General features: G+C 55.0%; 1 protein-coding gene across 4 annotated transcripts in view; it reads right to left on the bottom strand.

The window, feature by feature from the left end:
• Positions 1 to 210: 210 nt before the first annotated feature.
• LRRN2 (leucine rich repeat neuronal 2) overlaps positions 211 to 15,113 on the bottom strand; it is a 65,579-nt gene continuing 50,676 nt past the window's right edge. For all 4 annotated transcript variants that reach the window (XM_065938224.1, XM_065938227.1, XM_065938226.1 and 1 more), the window contains one exon: positions 211 to 3,206. In XM_065938224.1, the coding sequence (XP_065794296.1) occupies positions 832 to 2,970 (2,139 nt within the window). In that variant the 5' untranslated portion in view covers positions 2,971 to 3,206 and the 3' untranslated portion in view covers positions 211 to 831. The remainder of the gene's footprint in view (positions 3,207 to 15,113) is intronic.

The following is a 15,113-nucleotide window of genomic DNA, read 5'->3' on the forward strand; positions in this document are numbered from 1 at the left end:
CAAACCTGCGGGGCAAACCGGGCTTCTAGCTCCAAGCCCCCCCAACTCCCTCATCCCCCCCAGTCCCCTGTCACCCTCAGGCTCCGAAGGGATTCCGAACTGAGAGCTCTGTAGTTACACTCAGTATTCGAATGATCGCTTCTCTTTTGTTCCATTCCCCTCCCCTGATTATTGTGATTCTTATTTATTTTTATTTTTTACAAAACAGGAGCAAAACTGAATTGAGGGGAAGCGACACGTTTCTCCACGAAGGTACAAAATTGCCTACAGAAAGTCACTGTCAGAGTGAGCCGGCTGCTGGGCAGAGCCGTTCCTGGGCGTCCCTCTTCCATGCGTCCTTCCAATCCAGCGAGGGCCGGGGGGCGGCCCACGTGGGGAGCAGCTCTCCCCCAGGTCGGGAGGAGAGGCCTTCAGCCCTTGCCCAGGGGCGGAAAGAGCAAGCAACTGAGACTGTACAGAGACAGCGAAGAGGAGGGAGTGCCTCCTGTGGGCCGGGGGCCTGGGGACGCAGGCAGGGGACATCCAGGCAGAGGCCCAGGACTCTCCAGGCAGAAAGACAACTGGGGAGGTAGGCGGCTCGAGCCAGAGTCCTTCCTGCTCCTTGGAGCCGCTCTTCAGAATGGCAGCCGAGGCGCCCCCCGAAGGTGAGGCGGTTCCCGGAGGCTGCAGAGGCACCCCCTGGGGCTCGAAGCTGGCTGTCTCAGTCCAGCTGCCAGGCCTCAAGCATGTGGGTCCAGGTCAATTTCCTGGCAGGGCGTCTGGCCCAGATCACCTCCCTCTTGGTAAAAAGTAGTCCAAGTTATTTCTCTACTGCTGAGAGCAGGCTGAGCTTTAGGAACTCTGTGACGACGGCGGGGACAGAGTCCCCCCTTCGGAGGACCTGGGCCACTTCCTCCCTGGATCCCAGTGCAGGACGAGGGGTGCCGACACCACCCGGGCGGAAGGGGTGCTCCAGCCCCAGAAAGCCCAGACTGGGAGCAGAGGCCGCCCACCCACGCCCTGCCTGGGCTGCCCGGCGCCAAGGTGGGCTGCCAGCCCGGCGGCCAGCAGGAGGATGGCGAGAGCCAGGATGGCTATGAGCCCGGGCCGGTCCCCTAGGCCTCTGCGGCAAGAAGCGGCCTCAGTAGTCCTGGCCCAGACACAGGCCAACTGGGTGTGGGCATCCGCGAAGGCCACCTGCAGGCAGGCCCAGTACTCCGTGGCCTGAAGGAGGCGTGTGATGTTGTAGCTGTGGGTGCCCCGTGGCAGGCGGGCCAGCGCAGTGGCCCCATGGCCCTGGAGGGTGGAGGCGCTGGCCCAGGTGAGGTTGGTGGAGAGTGTGTTGGGGGGGGAGACCCAAGACAGCAGGATGTGGTAGGGGTGGGTCTCCTGAACCCGGAGCTCCAGCCCCCAGCCCTTGTCTCTGCCGTGTTGCGGGGGGGCCCGGCCGACAACCACACTAACTGTCTTTGTGTCGGCCCCGACCAGGTTCTGGGCCACACAGGTGTACAGCCCTGCTTCTTGCGCTGTCACCCTCCGCAGCTCCAGCGTCCCCTCGGGGTACACGCGGTACTTGTGGCCCGCCCAGGCGGCCGTCAGCCTGACCCCAGCAGGCGTCACCCAGTAGATCTCAGGCTCCGGCTCCGCCAGCGCCCGGCAGTGCAGCACCAGGCTGGCTCCGCTGGCCACCTGGAGGCGGCGGGGGAAGCTGCGGGGGGAGATGAGGGGCAGGCAGTGGTCCGTCATCTCCCGGAAGGCCACCTCCCGCACTGGGAGGCGCTGAAGGTCCGGGGGCTCGGCACACAGCGTGGACTGGGGCTCGATGAAGCGGATGCGGGTGCTGGTGGCATTAGCCCAGCGGATGACACAGTCGCAGCGGATGGGGTTGCCATGGAGACCCACCTCCTGCAGGTTGGGCAGGGACTCCACGGTCTGCTGGTGCAAGGCACTGAGAGCATTGTTGTTGAGCATGAGGGTCTCCATCTGGGGCAGGTGGTGGAAGGCTCGGGGGTGGATGAATGAGAGCCGAGGGTTGTTGGTGATGTCCAGCTTGGTCAGCTCGGGGAGGTTGACCAGGGCAAATTTGTCAATGGAGACCAGCTCCTCCATGTTGTTCAGCCCCAGCTCTTTGAGGTGCAACATGTTGGCAAAGTCCCCAGGCCCCACTCGTTGGAGTGGGTTCTTGTTCAGGTCTAGGAACTTGAGCCCCGGCACCTGCTCCAGCGCCCGCCGGGGCACACGGGCCAGCCGGTTGTCGTAGAAGGAGAGGCTCTCGAGGCTCTGCAGCCCCTCCAGGGCGTAGTCAGAGATCTCCCGCAGGCTCATGCCCGCGAGCACCAGGCTGCGCAGGTTGGCCAGGGGCCGGAAGTTCATGTCCAAGATGGCGTCCACCTTGTTGCCGCCAATCATGAGGATCTCCAGGCTGGGGAGCATCTCGAACCAGCGGTTGTCAACGGCCCGAAGCAGGTTGGAGTTGAGGTGGAGCCGCAAGAGGTTGCTGAGCCCCGCGAAGGCCCTGGGGGCGATGCGGTAGAGCTGGTTGTGGTTGAGATAGAGTTCCTGCAGGCTGGCCAGCCCCGCGAAGCTGTGGTCCTCCAGCCGGGTCAGCCGGTTCTCCTCCAGGTGCAGGCTCAGCAGCTGGGGCAGGGCGCGGAGATCACAGTCTCGGGGGTCTGAGAAGCTGTTCTGGGACAGGTCCAGCTCTGTGAGATTGGCCAGGTAGCCCAGTTCACTCTGGTCCACGCGGACGATGCTGTTGCTCTGCAGAAGCAGGGTCTGCGTGCCTGCTGGCAGCGCTGGGGGCACAGCCGTCAGAAATAGGTCATTGCAGTCCACGGTGGTGGCCTCGCGGTAGGATGATCGAGGGGTATACCAGGGCCGGATCTGGCAGGCACACCCAGGGGGGCAGGGCACGTGCCAAGGTACCACAGGCACAGTGGCAGTGGCACCAGCCACCCATGCTAGCAAAAGGGGGGCCACGAGGAGCCTCATGGTGGAGCTGCAGGGCAGGGGACCATCCACAAGGAGAGTCTGGAGTCCTGGTGCTCTTGGTGGTTTGCAGGCTGAGGGTCAGCAGCTCGGCCAGGACCCAGGGAACCACCCCCCCAGGGCAGTCATTCTATGCAGGGACGGGAGGACACCATGTCCTGCCCTCCTGGGAACAGTGCTCCATCCTGGTCTACAGGCGCCGGGTCTGCTCACTCATCACCATGCCCCATCAGGGTAACCTGGAAGAAGAGGACGCAGAGTTAAGGAGGGTTCAAAGGATCAGAATCTACCCGTTCCTCCTGTGTCTCCCTGGTTAGACTCAAGAAGCCAAAGGACAAGATGACCCAGGGCTCCTGAATTCCATCCTACAGCCCTTCGGCTTTGTTGTCCTTTTCTCCCATCTGCTAGGGGAGTGACAGAGTCTTCTGGGAAGCCTTCTGAGCCTTGGAAGCTTCCCGGATAACTCGGGGAAGGTGTGTGTGTGTGTGGAGGAGAGGGGGTGGCTGGAATTGCTGCCATCTTCAGAGTCCTCTGAGCCCAGAGAGACATGAAGTAGATTCTCCAGCCTGCCTCACTTCTCTCCTCACTTCCTCCTTGGCTCACTGTTTAGTAAACGGGAAATAAAGTGATAGTTTTCAGACATCTCTCTGAACAGTGCAGGTAGAGGGTGGCAGAACCAAAGGTGGCTTTGCAATTCCAGGGTAAGCTCCTAAAACTTTGAAAGTTGAAAGGCAGTGGGCCCCGACCCTATACCCAGACTGGCTGGGACGGTAGGGTGGTCGTCTAGGGTCTGCTTAGGCTCTCCTGGGATAGAGGTTGGCTTTGTTTTTTGCCAACTTCCCTACCTGGTATTTGGGGCTTTCCCTTCTCCAGCAGCCTGGCCAAGCTGCTAGGAGGAGGAGGTGTGTTTAAGCCTGGGCCTGAGCTCTTCAGTCCTGCAGGTAAGATCTTACATGATCTGGCCTCTGCCCATTCTCCTAGATTTGGCCACCATACTGACTGCAGCCAATATTCTGGGCCAGAGTTACCCTTGACATTCACCCCTGTCTCCTCCTCACTGTCTCCCAGACAACTTCCACTTGTTCTTCAAAACTCAACTTAAGGCCAGTCAGCTCCTACAGAAAGCTGCTTCTCACCCTCTCCACCCCTGGAAGGCTAAGGGCCTGGCTCCTGTTCTCACAGTGCCCTCTGCTTTCTTCCATCACAGCCCTGATCACACCATGTGGAAATGTCTCTCCAGCTGGGCACCTTCTCACTTATCATCATGCTTACAGCCCAGGGTAGGGGCCCAGGGAGAGTTTATCATATAAATCAATCTCTGTGGTCCCAGGGCTCCTTCCCCCAGGAGGCTGGGTCCTTACCCCTACCGCCATCTAGAATCCCAGCCACTGCTGTTCCTCCTTCCCAGGCATGGACAATCCGGTCTAGATTCTCTGGAACCCAGGGCCAGCTGCATCACCCTTGATGCAAGTCCAGCCTTGGCCTAGAACCAAGATGGGGAGCTAGAGGGCACCTCCAAGCCTCATCTGACTTCTGAGTGGAGGTCTGACTTGGTAGTTTTCCAGCTGTAGGCGTCAGGGGAGCACACGATTACTAAACACCTGCAATTTGCCAGGACCCAAGACTGTGCATGTCTTATTTCACTTAACCATCATAAAGAGTTGATAAGACATGCATTAATACTTCCAGTTTCCAGATGAAGAAACTGAGGTTCAGAGATGGTTGAAGAGTTTGGCTCCAGCCACACAGTTGGCAAGTGGCAAGAGCCAGGAATTCAGAGGGTGTGCCCTTTACGCTGTCCTCTGCCCCACATCTGCCCGACCCAATCCTGGGCACCCTGAGCTGCCCTGGCTGCTGCAGCAGCAGGCTGGGTGACTATTTCTGTCCCCCAAGGAGATGACTACTTGCCAGGGAGCTATGGGAAGCTGGGACCTGTGTCTCCCATCACCTTGCAGGCAGGGGCCTCTCAGCTGGCCAGAGGGGCTCTTTGCTGCCTTCTCCCACTTCCAGGATGCTGGGCTGGGAGGGGAGCAGTTGGAGGCCTCCTCTGAGCAGGGGAGCGGCATGCCTGTTTACATTTGACTACTTCCCACCTTCCTCTGCAGCTATTTCTGAAGGTGGGAAAAACAACATGACTTAAAATGCACAGAGGTTTTGCGTGGGGGGTGTGTGTACACTGACACATAAAACTCAGGGCAAACAAACACACGTGTACAAAACCATGCACACCTACATCCACGTGCAGAGGGGAGCCAGGGAACTCAGCCATGCAGGCCGGTGAGTGGAGGTCAGGAGGAAGGGTGAGGACTCTGCAGTGTGCTGCGTGGGTGCAGAGGAAGCAGGGCTGTCCCTGTCGTGGGGCTGGGACTGCAGTCCTGCCTCACGGGCACACAAGAAGCCTCTGCTTCTTGCCCAGGCCTGACTTAAGAGAACATTACCTACCATCAAACAGATCTTACTATTACTTATCACTTCCTACCAGAGCACTTTGGGAAAAACTGTTGACTTTTCTGAGCATCTGCTCCTTAGTGTAGAACGAGCTTGTTGTTAGGATTGAAGGAGCTGGGTGCGGTGCACAGAGAGAGGGCTTAGTCTTAGTTCTCTGCATCCCCCAGGATGGGGAGGCACCCCAGCTCCAGGACTTCTTAGAGGGGATAGAAGTTGGATCCTAGGACTTAACCAGCCCCTATGAAGCTTGCCCACTGTAGGCCCAGTGTCATCCCCAGGTGGGGTGGGGACCTGGGGGCAGAGCCAAATGCCACACCTTTAAGAGTGCCACTCTGGCAGGACCAAAAATGCAAAATGATGAGGAGAGCCCGAGACGCTCGTGAGGGAAGAGAAGGCTGCACTGGGTGGGGAGGGCCCCGAGCCTTGCCCAAGCCCCAGGCTCCTCCTCCAGTGCCTCTGTCCTGGCACCTCTGTTCTGGGATGCACAACTGTGTGAAGGGCATCGAGAAGCCACTTAAAACTCATTTAAAATGTTCAGAGACGTGCCTTTCCCTCCACCCCAGGCTCACCCACCTCCTTGCCCCTGTGGCTGGGCTGGGGGGTGAGCCGGCATCTAGAGAGGGGCAGTGGCTGGATGCCTAACGTTCACATGCACCTCTGGCCCCGATGCTTGGCAAAGGCCTAGACAAGTCCTCCCCATCACTGCTGAGCTCGCAGCCCCTTCCAGGATGGAACTCAGAGCTGCCCACTCACCTGCCATCACTGCTTAAGGCTGTCTTGCACATGGCCCACTCATGCAGGCTTGATTAGCAGTTTCTGCTGGGAGCTGCAGAGAAAGCTAATTGTCTTTTATCTATAATCTCCCTGGGTGAGCAAGAGTTCAGATTATCACATGTATGCTTTCCCCAACTGGATTGCAAGCTCTTGGTGGCAGGGGCCGTGTCATGCATGTTTTTGTGTCCCCATGGTGCCAAGTGTAGGACTGAGTGTGCAAGGGTACTGGTGAGTGAATACAAAGAGTGAAGCATGTAATTCTATCGATCTTGTGTGCAGGCAGAGAAGGAAGAGATTATTTAGTCTCACTTTGCAGCAGAAGCAACTGAGGCACCAAGAGGTTAAGTGACATGTCGGAGGTTACATAGCTTCTGACATGGTGGGGTCAGAATTCAAACCCAGGTCTCTGACTCCATAACCTGGCTCCCCAGCCCAGCCAAGGTTCACTGCCTGGCAGACCGATGCTGGCCGGACAGGAGCAGAATGCAGGGCTGGTAGCCCAGCAAGTGTGCCCCAGAGGCCAGCCCCCTCAGGGATGACCTCACCCTCTGCCCCTCCTCCCCGATGGCGACCTTAGGGGGCCCTCGGGCACCATGCCCTGATTCCTGGCTACAGGGACTCCCGTGGGGACACACAGAGAAGACCCTGCTCCTCTGTGAGGTGGCACAGACCTCAGTCTGCCTCTGAACTGGGGGCTGGGGGCTGCCGTGTGCAGACCGCTGCAGCCTTGGCCTTCAGTAAGGGGGATGCAGAGTGATCTAGCCCAAGAGAAGAGAGAAGCAAAGCTTCTCCTGGAAAAGCTGGCTCTGCGAGCCCTGATGGACCCCCCTCTTCTGGGGAGCTGCTCTGGACCTAGCAGAAAGTATGGAATGGACTCCACACACTTCCCACTGAACCCCGATCCTAGGCAAAGCACCAAATGAAGAATTCTGGAGAAGCTGGCATCAGGGGCAGAGCGGCCCTTCTCCCATTTCTCTGGCCCAGCAGGGCCAGTGGCTCTTGCCAGCAGACAGCACCACTCCTCCAGATGGCTGTGGGTGCAAAGCGGCTCTGTCTCCCCACCCCTCCTCGTAGCCCAGCCCCCCTGGGCTGGGAGCCTTCAGAAGGGAGGAGCAGCAGGCAGTGATCGATAGCCTGGCCTTCACTGCAGCTTCAGTGCCAGGGCCCCCTGAGCTGCGGAGACAGATGGGCAGCATAATTGAGTGTAGCGTTGATAAACTCCGGCCTCCTCACTGGCAGATAAGTGCTGGGTGGGGGGACGCGAGGGGCGGGGGTGGGGGCAGCACTCCATCTGTACACCTGGCCCCTGAGAGCTCCTCCTGGGAAGGGAGCACAGCCCTCACTCCCGCCTCCCATTTAATCACAGACAACCAGGACCTCAGGGCTGCAGGAGACCTCAGCGTTTATCTGGTCTTCCAGAGTCTGAATTCCATAAATAACTTATGCAAAGGAGGAGTGGTGAAGCAGAAGGAAGCCAGTCTCTGCGATCAGAGCTTTGAGTTTGGCTCTGCCGCTCACTGTGTGACCTTGGGCAAAGTCAGTGACCCAGGCAGGGAAGTGAGGATGAGACCTTCTCACAGAGCTGCTGTGAGGAGCCCGGATCAACGTCTAGGATGTGCCTGTCCTAGACAAGGGGCAACGTCATGGCCCCTTTCCCGTTGCCTCTCCTCCCATCTTAGCTCCTCCTTCTCAATTCTCACCTTCTGTAGTAAACTTTTCCTTTCTCTTATTCAGGTATAATAAGAGAGTACATAAATGGCACAAATCCCAAGTGTGCAGCCTGGTGAATTTCTACATTAGTAGATACCAATATAACCACCCCCTGAACAAGAAACAGATACTTCCAGTCCTCCTGAGGTTCCCGTGTGACGCTTCCCAGTCACTGTCCAGCTCCCACCTGGAGTAGCCATCGTCCCGCCTAGCTTTGTCACCATCAGTCAGTTTCCTCTTTTAAGCACAGAATTTCCCATCCTTTCCTATCACAAGTTGAAACCATGGCTCTGGAAATAGTTGACTCTGGCTGTAGGGAATTCCAGAGCCTCAGACTTGAAATTCACTTAATTCATCCTCCTGCTTCACAGTGACTATAGCTTCTCACGATCTCATTCTTAATCAGTGATCTCCAAGAAGGGAGACTGATTCCTCTATTTCTCTCTTTTTTTTTTTTTTTAATTTTTATTATTTATTTAATTTGGCCATGCCGCATGGCATGTGGGATCTTAATTCCACAACCAGGGATTGAACCTGTGTCCCATGCAGTGGAAGCACAGTCTTAACCACTGGACCACCAGGGAAGCCCTATTTCTCTTTCTTGATCTACAGTTCTACATCTTAGGGTCCCCTCTCTGGTTGGAACCCTATGACCTGAACCCGTGAGTACCATGTTGCCTCGAGGCAAAGGCAGGATGACCTCCTGGCCTCACACACCCCTGGCAGCCTTTCCCCAAAGCTCTGCTGAGTCTTGGCCTCCTCCTGGGGCAGCACTGCTGGCCCCTTTCTGCTACCAGAGCTGTAGATATTCTGATGACAGTCTGCGGCTCCAGGCAAGAGGACAAGCAGGGGAGTGGCCAGAAAGGAGAGACCCAGACCAGACTCCTCTAACTGCCCCGGACCCCTCCACCTGCCCATTGAGAGGCTCCTTGCACTCAACAAGAGTGCCCCAAGCCCAACATCTCACACCAAACCTGCTCAGGCGGCACCAGCACCCACCAGTCTCCAAGACTGGAACTCTCTGCCACCTTGACCCACCCTTCTCCCGCCTCACACACGCCCGCCACAGTGCTCATGCTTACGATCCCTTCTTATCGGTCGTCTTGACTCTTACAAAAGCCTCTTTCAGTGTCTCCTTCTCAGCCCTGAGTGACCCTCTTGTTCCCAAACACCTCACGCTTCCCCCAAACTAGACCTGCTATTTCCTTCCCTTCCCCAGGCCTCCCACTCAACCAGCAAAACCTCTCCCCAACTTCAATTGTCAAACTGCTCTCCAGTCATAAAAATCCATCCCAAAGGCCACCTTCTTGTGACATGTGCCCAGAGTCCCCCAGAGAAAGGTGGTCACGCCCACCGCAGCCCCTGGAACCCAGAACAAACCTCCACCATAACAGCGTCTGTCTTACTGCCATTCAGTCAGCCTGCTTTCTCAACCAGGATGTAAGCTCCTGCAGGAAAGGATGGTTTGGTACTGACTTTTGTCTTCTCAGAACCTAGGGCAGTGTAGAAGGTGGGAGGTGTTCACAACCATGAACTATGAACTTCAACCCATTAGTGGGTCATGAAAACAGTTTAAAGTGGATAACAATGTGCATTAAAAAATGAAATAGACAATAGAGTGCATGGTATGTAGCTAGACTAAGCAATGTTTTGAGAAATGTTTTTCTTTCTGTTTTATACACACACATACACACACACTTGCGTACACACAGATATGATGCAAAATCATGCATTTTTGCCTTTGAGTTGCAGCTATAGAAGCTTGGAAATGATGAGTCTGCAGAGCCTCTCTGACTGAGGTGAGTCCCTTCAACTCTCATTGATGCTACAAGAAGGATGATATAAATCAGTGTCAGAGGGAAGATATGACATCCCTGAGTGATTTGTACATGCTGGATTTCTATTTGCTGGCCCTTTAGATACCTCTTCCCATCCTTCCAACATCCCTGTAAGGGGGTAATTTTTAGAAGAGAAACCTCAGCTCAGTGGAGCCCAGGGATCAGACCCAGGTCCCACAGCTCGGATGTGGACCGGCCTGAGTGGGAACCTGGCTGTGCCTCACACACCAGCCCTTTCTGCTTCCATGATTCTAGTGCCAGAAGCTGACTTCCAAGAGTAGAAGATGCTGGGGAGACTGGAGGAGAGCAGGGATAAAAACTGGGGGCATCTTTTGGGGGAAAGGATGAGGTTCTCCTGTCCACCTTTGCCCTCTCTTCCACTTTGCAGTGAGAGGACTCACTGTCCCTTTTCCTGACTTGGGAGGGAAGGGATTTATTTCCAGAAAGAAATATCTGCATCTCCAGGTCTCTGGACTGGCCTTGGACTCTTGGGGACCTAGGTTAGGTCAGCCATTCAAAAGGGCTTTGGAGTTAGTCTGCACCTGAATCCCGGTGACCTCGAGCATCCTTACTCAGGCTGCTCCTCTGTAACTGGGGAGAGACCTCCCTCATGGGGGAAATCTGAAAGAGGTGATGCCTGCCAAGCGCCTGGCATTCAGGAGAGCCCTCTTCCACTTCCATCTCCCTGGGTTTGTCTGGGGCACAGTCTCCAGCTTCCAGGCCACCCACGCACCAGGCCCGCCCCAGATGGCTTGCCCCAGGCTATGTGCCCCTAGAGCAGGCGGCCCTTCCCAGGAGCTCTTCCATCTCAGCCTGACACTCCTTCCTGATGGAGCTGCCCTCTCCATCTCTCTCTAAGCACTCCCTGCAGCTTCCTAACAGGGTTCTGTTTCTAGTCTTCAGGACTCTAGAAGGCTCTAGAACTCAGTCCACTTATAGATCTCCAATGTCTGACACTCTTACCCAACAAACAGCTCACTCTCCTTGGCTTAGGTGAGCAGCTCCTCCATTTGCCCAGGTGCCCCTTGGAAGGGTCGAGAGGGCCCTTCCTAGAGGCGCTCTAAATGCCCCAGCGTGACTGCAGCCCGAAGACATTCTGCACTGGCCACCAGCCAAAGGGGAAGCGAAGACCAAGCGCTGACCTTCAGCCTCCCCGGCTCCCTCCCAATAATTCCCCCGCTCTTCCTAGAATCACCCAGGGTGCTGGGCAGCGTTTCAGCAGCCCTTAAGACACAGTGGCTCCCTGGGAGCTAAGTGCAGGCGGAAGGAGGGGGAGGCTTCAGAGAGGCAAGCAATGCTCTTTCCTGCCCCCCTGCTTTTGCACATGCAGGGGCCTTGCCCAGAAGTCCCTGTCAGCACCCATGGACCCTGGGAATTCTCTGAGGTCTCAGTTCACATTTCCTCTGAAGTCTTCCATTACCACCCCCACCCCCAGCTAATTAATCCCTTGCTCTTTTTCTCATTGAGGAACCCACACCCAATACGGTGCTCAGCTCCTCTATCAGACTGTGAGCCCCTCGAGGGCAACTCTGTGACTCGTGTGCCCAGAACCAAGGTGGGGAGAAACACGAGGTGTGCGCAGTGGGGTGCGGCGGGAGGGGTGCCTGGGGGGAGGGCGCGGGGCCCGGGCGGCTGAGGAGAAAGATGCAGAGCAAGTGGGGAGCAGACCAGTTAAACAAGGAGAAAGGCCAAAGCTCTTCTAACGGAAAAAGAAAATGAAATCAGAATGAAAATTGATGAGGCGGAGAGAAAAGGAGAGTCGTTTCATCAGCAGGTTTGCCAGATGAAGCTCCGAGATAAATCACGCGTCGGAAGGAGCCTGGGTCCCGGTGGGGCTCACGGCCTCCCCTCTCTGTCAGCTGTCTCGGGCAAGCCTTCGAGACAAATGACTGCAGCTGCAGCCCCGCGGGGGGTCCCCCCCACAACCACTGCAGTGAGAAGGGCCTGTCCTCGTGGCCTCCTCCAGGCCCGCCTGCCCGCCTCCCGGGGCCCTCCCTGTCCCTGCTTCCCTCCTAAGTCAGCACAGCGTCCCTCCCCACCTGGGGTCAGGCTGGTGGGGAGCCTGTCAGAGGCCCTGTGTGGCCTGTGCCTGCACCCGCCTTCTCTGCAGTTAGGGCAGGAGCAGAGGTCAGAGGACGCGGGGCAGGACAGGACTGGGTCTGCGGCCTGGCCTGGGCCGACCTTGGGGTGTGTCCTCCTACTGCTCCAGACCTCGGGCTCCTCACCCGTGAACTGGGGGGCTGGGCTACAGAGCGGTTCTAAAGCTGGGGTCCCTGGACTGGCACCATCAGCATCACCTGGGAGCTTGTTAGCCGTGCAGATTCGCAAGCCCACCGCAGACCTCCAGGATCGGAGGGTGGGGCCTAGTTACCTCTGTTTGCGCAAACCCTCCAGGTGCCTCCGACGGGCTCCATGTTGGAGAATTGCTGGGCTGGATTATCTCTAAGGCTCCCCCCACAGCTGAGCCTAGAATTCTGTGAACAAGAATAGTGCCAGCTAGGAATACTTAATTAAAACTCTGTGTATGATGAGCTTCTTATCATTATGCTGATAGGTACGAGTTGAGTATTCCAGACCCCTTGCACCTCTGTCCTGGCCACAAGGAAATTCTCTACCCAATGAGCGTTAATAGAATCGCGACTGTATGCTGGCACTATGGGCGGCTAGGGGTACAAGGTCATGGGAAGGGCAGGTGTGATCACAGATTTTAAAAAAACCCACTCTACTAAAGCATGATAAGAGGTGTCATGGAAGTACCTACCAAGGGCAACAGGGACATTTCTGCCTCATGAGGAGAAAACACATTTCTGCCTCATGAGGGACACTGGGCAAAAATTCAGAGGGAATTTCCAAAAGTCATTCAACTATGCACAAAAAATGGGTGGATCTGAAGGTATGAAATGTACTTTGATAAAGTTGTTTTTGTTTCTTTAAAAAACAAACCTCCCAGGGAAGTGCTGTCTAAATCAACAGGTCAACAGATGCACAGATGATGAAAGATATTCTTTACATACCGGGGACACCAGGAACAAAGGTCCTGGGATAAAAATGACGAAGAGAACTTCAAGAACTGAGTGGTCCCCCTTAGTTTCCAAGAGTGCAAGTGGTAGGAAGAGACTGGAACAGCAGGCTGGAGCCAGAAGGGCCACAGTATGCAGACAGAGGGCATCGAACGCAGTACCTCCTGTAGCCGTCAATAATACCCCTTATGACCGTATGCACCTCACAGTTTAAATTCTTCCTCCTCCATGATCCTGTGTGAGTCTCACAATAGGCTGGCAGGGTCATAGATGTCATCACTCCCATTTTAATGGAAAGAATATTAAGCGACTTGCCCAAGATCATATAGCAAACAAGTAATGGAGCCACAGCTAAAAGACAGTGTGTGCTTCCAAATTCAGATTTATTATCCCAGAGGGACAGCAGTGTTAATAATGGTAGCCACTGACTGAGGACTCTATGAGCCAGGCCTTGGGCTGGGCTCTGACATGAGTGGTCACACTCAATGCTCAAAACCACAGCAAGATAAAGGGATTACTAGCCCCATTTCATAGATGTGAGAGGATAGGTCCCTCGCTCAACAACATCCGGCTGGTAAAGCTAGGAGTCAGACAAGGTCTGGTGGCTGCCAATGCCCACACTCTAAACCCTGAGCCCACAGCACCTCCAGCTCCCCCTGCCTGGCTCTCTTCAGGCCTGGAAAGGAATGGGAGGTTTCCAGCTGATCAAATTCCCCCAAGCATGGGCCAGCCCAAGAGAAAGAAACTGCCCCGTGGCCTAAGCTGAATAGCCCTTCTGGGAGAGGAAGGCCCTATCCAACCTGGCAGGGTCTTCTTGCCTCCAAGCCCATCAATGCCTTCTGAGCCCCACAACGCCACTGAGGGACCACGGCCTTCTAGGGCCCCGGGCCTGGTGGAGGGAAATGCTTCCATCCCATGATCAATATCAGGCATAATTCAGTGACTGCAGCAAGTACAAAGGAGTGTAGGTTAAATCAATATTTAGAAGCTTCGAAATGAAACTAATTAAGAGCAAGCTTTAATGATTTTTACTGTCTGAGAATAAAAAAGACAAAAAGCCTGCCTCTATTTCATGATTCCACCCTAGTAGCCTGTAATCGTTTGGGAAGAGCGGAAGGTGAAAAGCGCTCCGAGCCAGCCCCACTTTCTGCACTGCAGGAGAGGGGAGCGCCTCATCCTTGGTAGAAGCAGCCACAGAGGAGAAAATGGGTGGGGTGGAGCACGGGAAGCAAACAGCATTGCAGACCACTGGACCCTTAGGATTGAACTGTGTCCCCCACAAAAGATACAGCGAAGACCGACTCCTAGATCCTGTGAATGTGACCTTAATTTGGAAACAGGGTCTTTGCAGATGTAACCAAGTAAAGATGAGGTTATATTAGGTTAGGGTGGGCCCTAATCCAATACTGGTGTCCTTGTAAGAAGAGGTGAACTTGGATACAGACACGGAGACACAAGGAGAATTCAATGAGGTGATGAAGAATGCAATTGAAGCGCTGCAGCTCTGAGCCGAGGAAGACAGCACCAGGGGCTGGGAAGGAATCTCCCCTCGAGGCTGCAGGAAGACTGCACCCCTGCCACCCTGCAAACATACTGATTTCAGATTTCTGGCCTCCAGAACCCAAGGCGATTAAGTTACTCTTGTTTAAGCCATCCAGTCTACTTTGTAGTACTTGATATGGCAGTCCCAGCAAACTTATGCTGGGATCCTAGATTCTGGCTGTCACTCTACCACTTACTAACTGTACAAACCTGGCAAAATGCTTAATCTCCAAGAGCCTCAGTTTTCACTTCTGAAAAATGGGGTTTAGACTAGTGCCTTCCATCTTTTGTCCAGAGATCTGGTTTAGATCTAATGAAAACATGAGTGTGAAATATGCTATGGGCTGTGATATACCACTTAGGCTTAAGTGCTAGTGGAAAAAATCTGGGAATGACTCAGGAGCCATCTGTCAAATGGGCAAGAAGGTCCTTGCCAGCTCACAGGGCTGGTTTAAAGATCCAATCAGATCACAGGTGTGAGGTGTCTTTGCCACATTAGAAATATTACATACGTGAAAGGGATTTTTATTGTTGTTCTCAACAGGGATTTTATTTGTTGCCCACTTGGCCCTAGTTTTCTCATCTGTAAAATGAAAGGGTTGGACAACATTAAGATATTTTTCTAACAATTCCTTATACATATATATGTTGAGATATATTTGATATATATGTATATATTTAAAGTAGCACACCTTAGCATCCTAACTTCATTCTCATCCCAGCAGCCCAGGACAATGCATACAGGGGCCAGCTAAGTGCTGTGGTGAGACGGGAGTGCTGGGCTTTGCACCCTTTTGCCCCTGTTGCCTCAGGG

The sequence above is a fragment of the Muntiacus reevesi genome, chromosome 5, assembly GCF_963930625.1.
Source record: "Muntiacus reevesi chromosome 5, mMunRee1.1, whole genome shotgun sequence".
Taxonomy (NCBI): Eukaryota; Metazoa; Chordata; class Mammalia; order Artiodactyla; family Cervidae; genus Muntiacus; species Muntiacus reevesi.